A 13,457-nucleotide genomic window follows, 5' to 3' on the forward strand; every position below is an offset into this window, starting at 1 on the left:
ATTTTTCAACTATTAAAAACATTTATTTCTGATTATTCTTTAATGATTTAACAATATAATAATAAATTGTTTCCATTTCTTTTTATTTACAGATTTTTAACAACAAATGCAACGCATCTTAAAGTAAAATACAAAAGGCCGCTGTCGTCCTAAAACAAATACTATTTCTTCTACTTTATAACTTCAACTATTCCTCTTGTCACATTTTCAAAAAGTTTTCTTTTTAAACCTAAAAATCTTAATTTAAAAAAAATTAAATCCCTTAAAAAGTTGTGATCTAAGTGTTATCGCTTTTAAACAAATTATGTTTTTTTGATCTTAAAAATAAAACTAAAATTTTTCAAAACTTCATAGTGAGAATATCAAATTGTAATCAATGTGCTGCTAAACTTAGTGTTCGTGATAAAAGTAAATTTATCAATATATAAAATAAATACGTAAACAAAAGAAACAAAAAAATAAAAATAATAATATTTAAAAAAAAACTATTAAAATATATTTATTATAAATAAAAAAGTATTATTATTGCAAAATGAGTCGCAGTAGCAGAAGGAATACATTTACCAGGCCTGGATTTTCCCTTAGGCGTCTTTTATTACAAGGAGCACGTGCAGCTCGTGGTAGTCCACGTCTTGGTCAAAGATCATGCGATGTTGAACGTGGTCTTTCTAAATCAGAGAAGAAATCTGTTGAAGGTGCATTCGGAATGAACGAGAATAAGGTAAGTTTAAAAAAAAAGATAAAGATTATGGTTAAGAAAAACAATCTTCAATAATAACCATTTTTGAAGTTTTTTCGTTTATCAGTTTGAAAGTAGATGACTTCCCGTCTGTTCTTAATAGTCAATATTCATGTTCAGGATAGTAAGATCTCAAACATTAATGAACAGGATCTACAAATCATTTTTCTTAGTTTTTGAAAAACGTTAAACCAAAATGCTAAAAAATTGAAAAGCCTAATTGATTGGTATGCCAAGCCCCAATATGGAAAATAACAGAATCATACTTTTCTGAAAGATTTTCAAAGCTCATAAGTTATCAACGATTTTCTAGTAAGAATACATAATGGAATACGTTTTCTAAAAGCACTGCATTCCTTCTTTTGAATCACATTTTCAAATCACCTAATGAAATCCTTTTTCAAACACTTAAATAAATAAATTGGGTGGCGCAACATTCCCTTGAGAACTAGGGCCCAGTGACTGACAACTCTCAACCATTCCTGTGTGCGAGTACTGTTGTCAGGGATGGAAGGAACTACAGTTTTTTAAGCCGAATCCGAACGGCCAATTTGAGAAAGCAATTTTCATTTCAAAAATTACTCTTGTAGAATTCGTCAATTCCTCGCAAGAGGCAGCCCCCGTGGTTCTCCTCCTTCATCCTATCAGTTCGGTCCCGTTCGGACACAGCCCTACTGAACCAAAGGAGCTCTGCTCCACCTTGTGCCATGAGGTCCCGATTGAACAGGAGTCGCCTATCCAGTCGTCTGACGTGGTAGATTAGCGGAACTGCCAATCTATCCTGTATCAGACCGCATCTACCTAAAAAGAGGAATGCCTCTGGTGGAATGAAGCCGCTCAAGCGTGCACTTTCAAAATACTCGTCGTTCGGATAGAACGCCCCGATAATTAAATTGTTGGTCGAAGACATAGCTCTTTCAATGTGACTTCGAACGAGTTTTATCACGAAATTGTCAATTCTGTTGATTCGAGTCCCGTTGTATAGGACCTCGTAGAAATAGTAACGCACGTAAAAAGAGTCAGTCTCGTGGCCCTAACCAACGAAATATCTCTGAATCTTGTCGAAATCACGCTGCAAGAGAATTCTAATAACCTCAACCTTTCGGAACGTACTGTACGCAATTAGATCGTCGGCGTCCGTAATTGCCTTTGTAAGACTACCTATTAGATCGCTGGTGTAAATGCTGAAGAAAATCGGCGAATTCAACGCTCCCTGTTGAAGACCATTTTTAGTAAAGAATGTTGTGGTAGAAGTTACATTGCCTATTGACAACAAACTTTCTACCGTTAGGCATATCATAAAGTATATACAACAATGGCCTGCTTATTCGAAACCTGCTCAGTTTTAGGTAAAGACCCTCTAACCATACGGTGTTTAAGGCGTTTTCCAAATCAACCAGAACAGCACCTGTGAATTTTTGTTTTGATTTATTCCATTGGTTATCAGAAAGGAGTTTAGACGCAGCATGAATTGTGTCATGACCCGCCTTGAACCCGAACTGTTTATTCGGAATTATTTTGTTGTCTGCAGTCCACTTAGTCAGAGCCCTATTGATGATCTTTTCGAAAACTTTGCTCATACTCGGAATAAGACTTATTGATTTGACGTGTTGGAGTTGTCCTTTCCCTTTTTCGGGAGAGGATGAACCACAGCAGTCTTCCAATGCACTGGATAATATGCATTATTCAGTGCATTGTTGAAGAGTGTGTTGTAAATGTCAATTGCTTCCGTCGGTAAATGTCTTAGTACAACGTTGGATATACCATCGACACCTGCTGACTTTTTATTTTTTATTGACTTGAAGATGAGCTGAAGCTCATCCTTAGTCTTTAACAAGGGACTTGGTCCCGTTTGCTCGGCGATCATAGCATTTGCCAAGGAATCGTCATCGAACCGCATAAAACCGCAGTTCTCAGATCGCCATTGTGTCATATCTTTTCGAAGGTAAAAGTGATTAAGTAGGGCTCTGTTTTCCAGGTTGTGGTTGGGGCGAATGCAATTTTTCCTTCGGATCTTCAATTATGTAAAAGTCATTAGATTAACGCACTTACCATCATGCCACGGGTACTACGTTAATTAAATATTTGGTGTAGCCCAATTATCTCACGAACCAATAAAACAAATTTTTCATTTAATGATATGGACTGCTTTAATTCACTCGAGTTCCTGGGTTTCGTTATTTACACCTCCTGCTTGGAATAACCCAAAAAAAAGTCTAGTGCAGGCACACCAGGTGACCTTGGGGGCCACCGAAAAGTGGAGTTCCTGGAAATAAATTTGTTTAGGAATTGTCGTTGAAGCTCCGCCAAAAGAAGTCTGCCTATATGTGCAGTTGCTCCGTTCACACGAAAACTGCGTACCACACAGTTACTCGTTCTGGGTGCAGTTCCGTCTCATGGAGCATTTCTGGATTTGATTCACTCTAAATATGTGCAAGTCTTTTTGTTTACATTGCCGTTTAGGTCGAAATGAACCTCATCAGACGACAGACATGAACAAACAATTTATCAATTTGTTGTCTTCTTCGGCCATTACAATCTTTTTTTGGGCAAAATTCGTCGCGAAAGGGGAAATCCTGAGGGTTTAACTTGCTTATAATTTGAACTTTGTACGGAAACAAGTTTAAGTCATCTTGAAGTATCCGCTGTTATGACCGTCTGCTAGCTCCAAGTTGCCCCAACAAGTTTCGAGTCGAAACGCTTTCATTTGCCTATATTGTCGAATGCTACAGCGGTGATTACATCCTGAACACGAACAATGGAATCTCGATGCTTCCAGAGTCCGCAAACATGTTCAACAGCCTCATAATTGTTCATCTACTCGGACGCTACCCTGTGCTTTGCTTACATATTTTATGTTGGGTTTCCATTGATAGCCAAGTAGCAATAATATCTGCCCTTAAAATCAAATCAAAACTTGTGAATTACCGCCGTCAAGAACTAACAGTTCTCTGCTCACAGAATAATATTAGACTCTTCTGAGTACCAGGTTACCAGTAATGTGTCTGGGCGCGAGAGAACTGCCGAGGATAAGTAAAATACTGGGCCAATCCTTTATATACTCAATTTCCAACATTATAAACCTGTGAATTAAAACAAGTCATTGGTAACATGATATTGCAAAAAACCATTGAAAGGTGGAAAAGCCCCGAAACCTGTACCACGGCCAGGAAATTATGGCTCAAATTTGATAAAATTTCGATTATGCACCTAGACAAAAAATCTCTACGATTGCTTGTGAGCATATTGCCATGTCGATAACTGTTTGATCATTTTAAAAAAGATTGCGACTTATTACCGATGATATTTGCAGCTGCTGCAGTGATGAGGAAAAGCAAGAAGACACTGTCCACTTCTTACACCACTTCCGTCACTATGTCACAGTAGAAATATACTCTTAGGCACACACTTCTTTAATAATCTTGAAGAGCTGGAGGGCTATCCACGAAACAGCCTTCAACAAAGTCTCTAAAAGGCTAGAACAAGAAAAACTATAGGAATTATAGGTTTTTTTTCCTTTCAGCGAAGTCAATACTTCAGGTATCACAATCTTTCTACATTTATTTAGGTGAGGTAATAACGTCATCAATCGTTAGCCTATCAACCCAACCTTGGTCCTGTTCTAAAAGTAACATAGGTTAGGTCAGGTTGAAATGGCTGTCCGTAGAACACGATTAGGCCAGTTTAATGGCCTATTGTGATACCACCTAAATCTTGAGGCTTTCTTCTAAGCCCAATGAAACCAGTTTGAGTCCCTTAAAAACGTAGCTAAAGCAGGGTCTGTACAGAAAGTTGAAGAACTGTTTCCTCCTCTCCTTTATCCATACAAATTCTGCAAAATTAATTTGAGAATACGTCTAGCCGAGTGGGTGGCTCTCTTATTAGACAGTGCCAGGTTATGACACCTTATATGCGATCTGCTAAAAGGTAGCAAGCACGTTGAGCGCTTTAAATCTATTGTAGGTTAGATGTTTCCAGTGACCTGACACGTGGTGATGTTATTCCACCTTCTCTTGTGCAACGCGTAATGGGTTCATTCCTGCAATGTACGATGAAACTGCTCATAAAAATTAAACCGGTACCGTATAGTTCTAGAGGGTGCATTTAACTAGTATTCGTAGAGGAGGACAATTGATATGAAATGTTACGATGTCTCTTATAAACATTACTGAAAAATAAGCCCTACGATCATAAAGAGATTGCATACCAAATAAGCATCGCGTATAATAAGAAGGCCTCATACCTTGTAAAATGTTTCTGAACTTTTTCGTTTCTGTCTATGGAATCATTGTAATAAGAGTCCCAAATAATGTTACAGTATTCGAGAACTGACCTTAACAGTGAATTGTACACAGATTTTAAAGTATATGAATCTGAGAATTCCTTGGTGTTTCTTTTGAAGAAACCAAGCATTTTATTTGCTCTGTTTATGATATAATCATAGTGCGGTAAGAAGGAAAGTTTTGTATCTACGATTACTCCTAGATCCTTCTTTCTTGTTACACGCTCTAAATTTACATGGTTGATAGTATATAATCAAATACTATTGGATTAGATCTTCGGAAACACGACAAGACTTGACATTTAGAGGCATTTAACAGTAAGTTATTTAGCTTGCACCAATAATCGAGTCTTAACAGATCTTTCAAAAGAAGAACACAGTCGGCTTGACAAGAAATCTCACGATAAAGTTTGAGATCATCCGCGAAAAGAAGGCACTTTAAATTATGAAAACTATCAGGTATATCATTTACAAACAACAAGAATAATAACGGACCCAAATGGCTTCCTTGTGGAACACCATATGGGACCGAGATATATTTCGAGAGTGAGCTACCAACTTTTACTATTTAAATTCTACCAGCTAAATATGATTCAAGCCACTTTAGTAAGGAAGAGTGAATACCTAGAGACGTTATTTTGTTTACTAAGATTTGATGGTTAACTCTGTCAAATTCCTTTGCAAAATCTTTAAAAATAACATATGTTTGCAGCACTTTTTCCATATTTGTAATAATGTTATTGATTATTAATGCTAAGTTTGTTACGATTGATTTCCTTGCTACAAACCCATGTTGAGAAAGCGAAATATGGTTCTGAAATAACACAGTTAAACGGTTGCAAACTAACTTTTCAAATACTTTTGGAATACAAGAAATTTTACAAATAAGTCTGTAATTGGCTACATCCTGCTTCGAGCCCGATTTGAAAATTGGCAATCCCAGCAATCCAAGAATCGCAAGATTAAAAATTAACGAAAGTGGTTGAGCTATTGCAATACCACATTTTTTTTTTTAACAAAATAGCAGAAATCCCATCAGACCCTTTACTTTTATTAGCATCCAATTTAGATAAAAACTCTTCTACTTCAAAAGGAACATATATTGACCAATCTACTCATATAAGGTAGTTTTTGGATAGGGGGAGCATCTAAAGAGTAAACCGATTGAAAATAGTCCGCGAATAAATTACAAATTGTGGAATGGGTTGTACTGTACCACTTCTAGCGAGTTCTTCTGCTTTACAATATCCTGGAATGTCTCTATGGCCCGGCGAATATACAACTCTTATGCCATCTCCACTAGAAATTATCGATAGTTATGAACTGCTATAGAGTTTGTAGAGACAGAGTCCAGAGATGTGATATCGGCTAGACTATCTGATAAAATACGGATATCACGTTTTTTGAAAGCCAGGACAAGACTTCTTTTTCGCCAAAACTCCTGCCTCGTACACGCTATAATGATTGAGAACTCGAATGAGACTTAATTTCAGTCGATCAGAGTACACAATTCTAACAACCCCTTTATTTTTGTTTACCCATCTACGCAAAAGTGGATTGACTCGTCTTCCTGATCTGAAAGGTATAGAAATCTGGAATCTGGAAACGAATATAAATGTAATAGAATTTTTGAAATTAAAAAAAAAACAGAATATTTTGCATATTCAAGCCATCCTTTCTGTAGACCGTATATCTTATTAGAATTTCTACACTAACAGCAGGAAAATAACTAACATTTTTACAAATTCCAAATTTGTGTCCCTCCACAAATCTTAAGATTGCACTACGCACTTCTCATTGCGATCTGGATAATAATACAGCTAGTAAATTAAGTACTTAAGCTTATAACCCATAATTAAAATCTTAGTTTCATTTTCGCTGCTAATATAAAACAATAATGTCATAATTGTCATCCAATTAACAAATTATATTGCTTTACGAGTTTTTATCTGTTTAAAGTTCTTAAGTTCTTATTGTAGCCTCAATTAAAATCACCGTAAAACAAACAACAACAACACCAAGAAAAAAGAATTAATTTATTATTTTTTAAGAACAAAATCTCTATAAATAGCTTATCTTTAAATGATAACAAAGCAACGCTAACGTTCCCAATTTAAATTTGGATACTATCCACTTTCTACCTCCACATTGAAAAAATATTACAATTATTCTTTAAAACTTTTTATAGGGGACACGTTTCAGAATTTAAATAACCATAAATAATGAAACAAAACAATTAATATGAAGCAATTGATAAATAAAATAGAAATATAGGGCACCAATGACGACAATTTGAAAAGAAATAAATACAAAATAATAATCATTTCTTTGCTATTATTGCAATTAATAAATAAAAAAGTAATTGACAGATCAAAGTTATCGCCCTTTTATTATTTGTGCCCATTTATAATAGATTGATTTAATAGAACTTAATTATCTCAATTAAATTAACTTCTTTGTATGTTATTTAATTGCACTTTACATGAATTACAAAACATACAAAAAAAATAAAACTACTTATCTTTCAGAGCATTCATGGAGATAACACATCTCAACAGTCGTCAACACCACCACCGTACAACAGTGCTTCCAATTTACAAGGATCCTCCTCGTCATCATCTTCATCACAACAAAACGCAACAATCATCTCACCATTTAAAGTCGACAATGGCAAACACTATTGTCCCATTTGTTACATAACAGAAACATTGGCAAATCCATTTTATAGTCTGGACACTTGTAAGCATACTGTTTGTCGTGTCTGTCTCGAGCGGTATTTGAAAAATGAAATCAACGAATCAAGGACTGATATAGGTTAGTCTCAGACCCACCACAAAACCTCACCATCATAACATTCAAGAATTTTAACTTATTTATTATTGTTTTTTTTTTTAGCTTGCCCTCAATGTTCAGAGGCAATGCATCCAAGTAATATTGAAGTCTTGCTTAAAGATCATCCCGAATTCATAAGTAAATATGAAGATTTTATGGTTAGAAGATTTTTATTAGCAGATCCAGATTCAAGATGGTGTCCAGCACCAGATTGCAGGTAAGCTCTTAAATATATAATTACCTTTCAACACCTTTCAACCTTTATCTTATCTTACAGCTACGCAGTTATAGCATCTGGTTGTGCATCTTGTCCTCGTATACGTTGCAAACGTCCTGGTTGTGGTGTTAATTTTTGTTATCATTGCAAAGCAGAATGGCATCCAGATCAGACATGCGATGCAGCTCGAGCTTCGCGTCAAAGTCCGACTCGTGCACCATCGGGCAGCATAAGTCAGGACTCACAGCATAGAGATGATATAAAGCCGTGTCCACGATGCCAAGTCCTAATTGTCAAAATGGACGATGGATCTTGCAATCACATGGTGTGTTCAGTTTGTGGATCGGAATTCTGTTGGCTGTGTATGAAAGAAGTCAGTGATCTTCATTATTTGAGGTTAGTTTAAAATCTATACGAACACCTTCACATAACACTTAATTGTATGTTCCTAAATGTTTGCCTGTTTTTATATTTAGTCCATCGGGTTGTACATTTTGGGGTAAGAAGCCATGGTCAAGAAAGAAGAAACTTTTATGGCAGCTTGGAACGTTAGTTGGCGCTCCTGTTGGGATAGCTCTTGTTGCTGGCATTGCAGTTCCCGCTATGATTATTGGTATTAAATTAAAATACTTGTTTTCTCTTTAACGACTTTAATCCGTATTTGTTTTTTTGTATAGGAATTCCCGTTTGGGTTGGAAAGAAACTTCATGCGAGATATAAGACTGCTACAAAACACAAAAGAAATTGTTCGGTGCTGATTGGTGTAGCAGCATCGGTAAGTGTTCATATTTATACATATATATTTGTGACATTTTGATAGTTATAATTATGCATTTTGTTCACTGAAGATCTTAAATCAATAGTAGATCAGCTATCGTGAAAAAAAACGGAAACAGGCCATAAATGTCCTGAGTGTCTGTCCATAAACGCGTATGACGCTTGTTTCAAGATTTAAGTGTTATTTATGCACATGCACAAAACCGTAACCAAGGTTTAGCCCGGTATCCCCCTATCAACATTATAGAATCTCTAGGTCCAGAAAGAATGTTAATCCTTAACCAAGAAAAAAGAGTATTGTAAAGTTATAGGTATCTACTGCGATTAGATAGGATATATTAATTCCAAGTTTTGGAGTCTCTTATTATCCTGCACTATTTATCAAAAATGGTCTCTGATATAGCTTACAGTAACACTAACCTACAGCTTAAGGGCACCATATAAAGTTGTCCTTATTAATCATGGACATTTTTTTTAAATATCAGGAAGAATAATTTCTGTGCACCTGCTAACCCAGTCCATTTCCCTAGGCTTACATACTTAATTAAGTGTCCTCAGACCTGTTAAGTCCGTTGGGAACCTCTTAAAGGGTATAGGGCCTTTACAACGCCTACGCGCCATAGTGTACGGTTTCCGGAGATGTGTTTCAGCTCCCTCCAACTTTTGCGTAGTGACGCTGATTCCGCCTCGACTGTTCTGCGTCATGTGCTTCTGGGTCGTCCAGCTCTTCTTCCTTCTTCTGTGAGTGGATTCCAATGCATTGATTGGCCGTCAATGCAGTCGTTAACTTTTCGAAGCGTATGTCCAATCAATTGGCACTTACGACTTCGTATTATAGAGTCTATAGGTTCCTGGCATGTCCTTCCATGAAGGTTTGCCCAGAAACATTTGTTCGAAACAGTCGTAGCTTTGTTCTTAAGGTAATAGAGTTATTCCTCCAAATTTTCGAAAATATACCGAACGCCGTGTTTGCTTAATGCTGCAGATGACGTCTTGTTCGGTTCATGGAGACGATACTTTCAAGGTATTGAAAGCTCTCCACTTTTTCCACCGGTTGCGAGGAAATATTTATTTGAGAGGATGGTCTAATCATTTTTGTTTTGCCGGAATTAATTTTCAGCCCCACAACTTCTGCTTCTCTCTCCACACTTGTTGTCATTTGATGGAGAACCATGATCCTATGAGAGAGTAAGTAAACATCGTCCGCGTAATCCAAGTGCTTTAAATAGGATGTCAATGTCCATTGAATCCCTCCGCTACCCGACAAAGCTGCGCACAGTACATCGCTTATCTCCAACAAAAACAATATTGGTTAAGGAATACAACCCTGTCTAACTCCGCTACGGATTTCGAAATCATCTGACAATCTATAATCGTGCAGAACGTGACAGAAAAACCTAGCACCTTTTATGCAGCATTCCTGATGGATTGTTTGGAAAGCTGCCAGTGGGTCTCTGGGCACATTTCGTCCGTTGTAGGGTTTCTCGGAAGCCTTAGGGATACTCGGTCGCCAAAGGCATTAGCGGTATCCTCCTGCTGCAATCTTCCTACGTTGAATCTTCTCCTCGAGGTTGTTGTTCGCCTAAGAGCTTCCATGGATATTCGTACCCCCAGTTTAGCACCAAGTATGCTAGAGGAGTGTCTCAGGTAAATAGTAAAATGACTGCCAAGTACCTTTGTAGATATCTGGGCGAGGGAATCTGGTACTACTCAACACCATGTTTTTCTCGACTAGGAAGTCGATAAGCCTGATTCCGTTTCCAGATGTGATGTCGTGTAGGCTATGTCTTCCGATTGATCTACAAAAGATGCCTTCTTTACCAATTTTGGCGTTAAAATCTTCCAGGAGAATTTTAACATCGATTGCTCATATGTTTTGACGAGGAGCTCATAGAATTCTTTTTTGGTATTGTCATCCTTCTCTTCCGTCGGGTCATGCGAGCTGAGAAGGCTCAGGTGGTGGAATGTGGCCTTAATGCGGATTATCGTCAATCTTTCACTTACTTCCCGAAAGCTTAAAACTCGTTGCCTTAGTTTCCCTCTGACAGCAAAACCACATCCAAATATGCGCTTCCTCCTATCGTGTAGACACTTCCCATATTAGAAATCACAGCCTTCAATCTTACTACTGCCTGGCCCATTGCATCGCATCTCTTGGAGGGCTGTCACATCAGCTTTAATTTCGGCGAGGGCATCGGCAAGCTGTTTGATTTACGTAGTCGGTTGAGTGTACGTATCTGGTCTTTTGCTCCTACTTCCTGAGAAGGTAACTCAGGTGACACAGCTCTTGGTCGGATGGATCCAACGTTCGTCGTTAGTTCACCTTTCGGCTATCCAGCGGGCATCACTAGGAGGTGACGATACGATTTTGCAACAGCATAATAATAGCAATTAGTTTTCCCTAGACGGATGTTTTAATTGACAAATAATAGATGGGTGAAATAATAGATGATTTTTATTGATTGTGGTTGACTTTTAACGTTGTTTCCTATTCCCAAAAAAAGCAATAATATCGTTCAAATTTTTATTTTCGTATAACCTTTTTGGACTTAATGAGTTTTGCCAAACAAACGAAACTACTCACAAACGTATTTCTGTCTATGACAGAGTTACTCCTAACGATGTGTTTTGATTGTGGATGCCGTGCCTTTAGATTGTAATAGAACCCATGATTTTACAAACAAAATCCTTGAATAACATATTAATCTTTACTGTGGGAATTTTTACGAGCTAATTATTTGACTTATTATTATTATTATGAGCTTTCATGTGTTTAAGTATTTTGTTTACATTTTAGTCAATTTTATTACAAATTATTAGTTTTAAATTTAAAATTAATTTAAAATAAAATTAAATAACTAATTAAAAGTTATAATATACATATCCTCCAATTTTGGGTTTATTGTACCAATTTGTACTTATTTTGCGATATAGATCGTCACTCCATCTTTTATTGGGTTGTCCTGTTGCTCTCCGTTTCGTTGTTATTTTTTGTCCACCTTTGGTCCTGAAGTCTACACACATGAACTGCCCAGATCCATTTCAGCCTTGGTATGTTGGTCGTATGTTCAAAATTTTCCCTTTCATTTTGGTCTGACATATCCTTGTCTGGTCAAGTGTTTTTGCAGTCAGGATCATCGTTTGTAGTCCGTAAGTAGAGGTCGGTAGCATAGCAGAATCCATTATGTCTGCACTGTGGTCGAATTGCAACATATGTTGAAGGCTCCAGAATTGTTCCCATATGTGATGCTTCTGTTAATTTGTTGATTTTCTTGGTCCTTAAATGATTTAAGCTGACCCAAATATTTTATTATTATTATTTGACTTAGGAAGGAAATTTAGTACATTCCCTCCTTCTATTTTAATTTCACACTTGAAAAATACTAATTAGACATTAGTTACTCGTAGGTCAAAAAATTAAATAAAACAAATTTAAGAAGAAAGAAAAAAAAAGAAATATATTTAAAAACAAAATATCAGTGCGTTAGAATCAATAAATAGTAACTGCATTATTTCATAATTATATATTTCTTTCCAAAACTCCCCTGAAAGTAATTGTAGTCATTAGTAGGGTTTGAATGCTACAGTAACACATTGATTGTGCTGGCCCATGGCTGAAATGACAAATGTTTTACTGGTGCTAACCGATCATTGGAAGCAGGGTTGTTGGGGATGTAAAGATGTTGACATCAGCGGATTTTTTGAGGCTCACATCCGCAGATGCGGATTTTCAGTCTTTTAAATTCAGTTTGATGGATTTTCCACCAATCAAGTGGATTATTATCCAATTCCACTCTTTTTTCATTTCGGGAACATGCTAACTCCCTTCGGAGAAGTTCTTCGGGACAAGCGTTATCAGATTCTCCTTCACCTTCGTCTCTTCTGAAGCAAGCCTTGTAACTTAAACAAACTGGACCGGACGTTCCTGGTTCCGAATGTAAAGACTCATCCATTTTCTTCTTTTTTGTGTTGTGTTTATAGGGGTTGCGAAGATTCTTACGAGGAATTCCAAAAGGTTGAGAAAATACCAAAAAAGTTAAAAAAAGTTTTATTAAGAAAAATGATAATTAAAGGAAATATTCATTTGTGTCAAATAAACAAAAAATAAAAATAACCTATGAGATATAATCCATCTTAAACATTTGTATTAAAATTAACAAAAAGTTATTCTTAATGTGAGGGTTGGGCTTGTTTTTCAGAAATTAATTTCTCCCAACGTAGACCCGTTTTTTTTACATTAAGAATTTAATCGTTTATTATTATTGTAATGGGTACGATTTTTCAAATTGAAAATTTTGACATTTCTCGACGTTTCAAGGTCCCTAGAGTCGGAATAAAAGATTTTTAGAAAGATGTCTGTGCGTGCGTGTGTTCGCACTATCGCGACGTTTTTTTCGTCGTCCATAGCTCAAGAACCAGAAGAGATATCGATTTCAAATAAATTTAGTTATACAGATAATAAGGCAGAAAGGGCTCTCAAGAAAATTGCGTCGGTGGTTTTTTACCATAGCAGTTTGAAAAAAAGATGAACATTTTGGTAAACCCTGAATAAGTTACGAACCAAAAACGCTAGAGATTTGAATTAAATTTTATATAATATATTGTAACAT

At 36.4% G+C, this 13,457-nt stretch overlaps 1 protein-coding gene across 2 annotated transcripts in view; it reads left to right on the plus strand.

The window, feature by feature from the left end:
- Positions 1–13,457, plus strand: part of LOC129941976 (E3 ubiquitin-protein ligase RNF19B-like) — a 147,373-nt gene that overhangs the window by 89,429 nt on the left and 44,487 nt on the right. For both annotated transcript variants that reach the window (XM_056050797.1, XM_056050867.1), the window contains exons 2-7: positions 93–721; positions 7,550–7,835; positions 7,917–8,070; positions 8,131–8,466; positions 8,547–8,683; positions 8,748–8,845. In XM_056050797.1, the coding sequence (XP_055906772.1) occupies positions 533–721; positions 7,550–7,835; positions 7,917–8,070; positions 8,131–8,466; positions 8,547–8,683; positions 8,748–8,845 (1,200 nt within the window). In that variant the 5' untranslated portion in view covers positions 93–532. The remainder of the gene's footprint in view (positions 1–92; positions 722–7,549; positions 7,836–7,916; positions 8,071–8,130; positions 8,467–8,546; positions 8,684–8,747; positions 8,846–13,457) is intronic.

Source organism: Eupeodes corollae, chromosome 1 (assembly GCF_945859685.1).
Source record: "Eupeodes corollae chromosome 1, idEupCoro1.1, whole genome shotgun sequence".
In the NCBI taxonomy this organism is placed as follows: domain Eukaryota; kingdom Metazoa; phylum Arthropoda; class Insecta; order Diptera; family Syrphidae; genus Eupeodes; species Eupeodes corollae.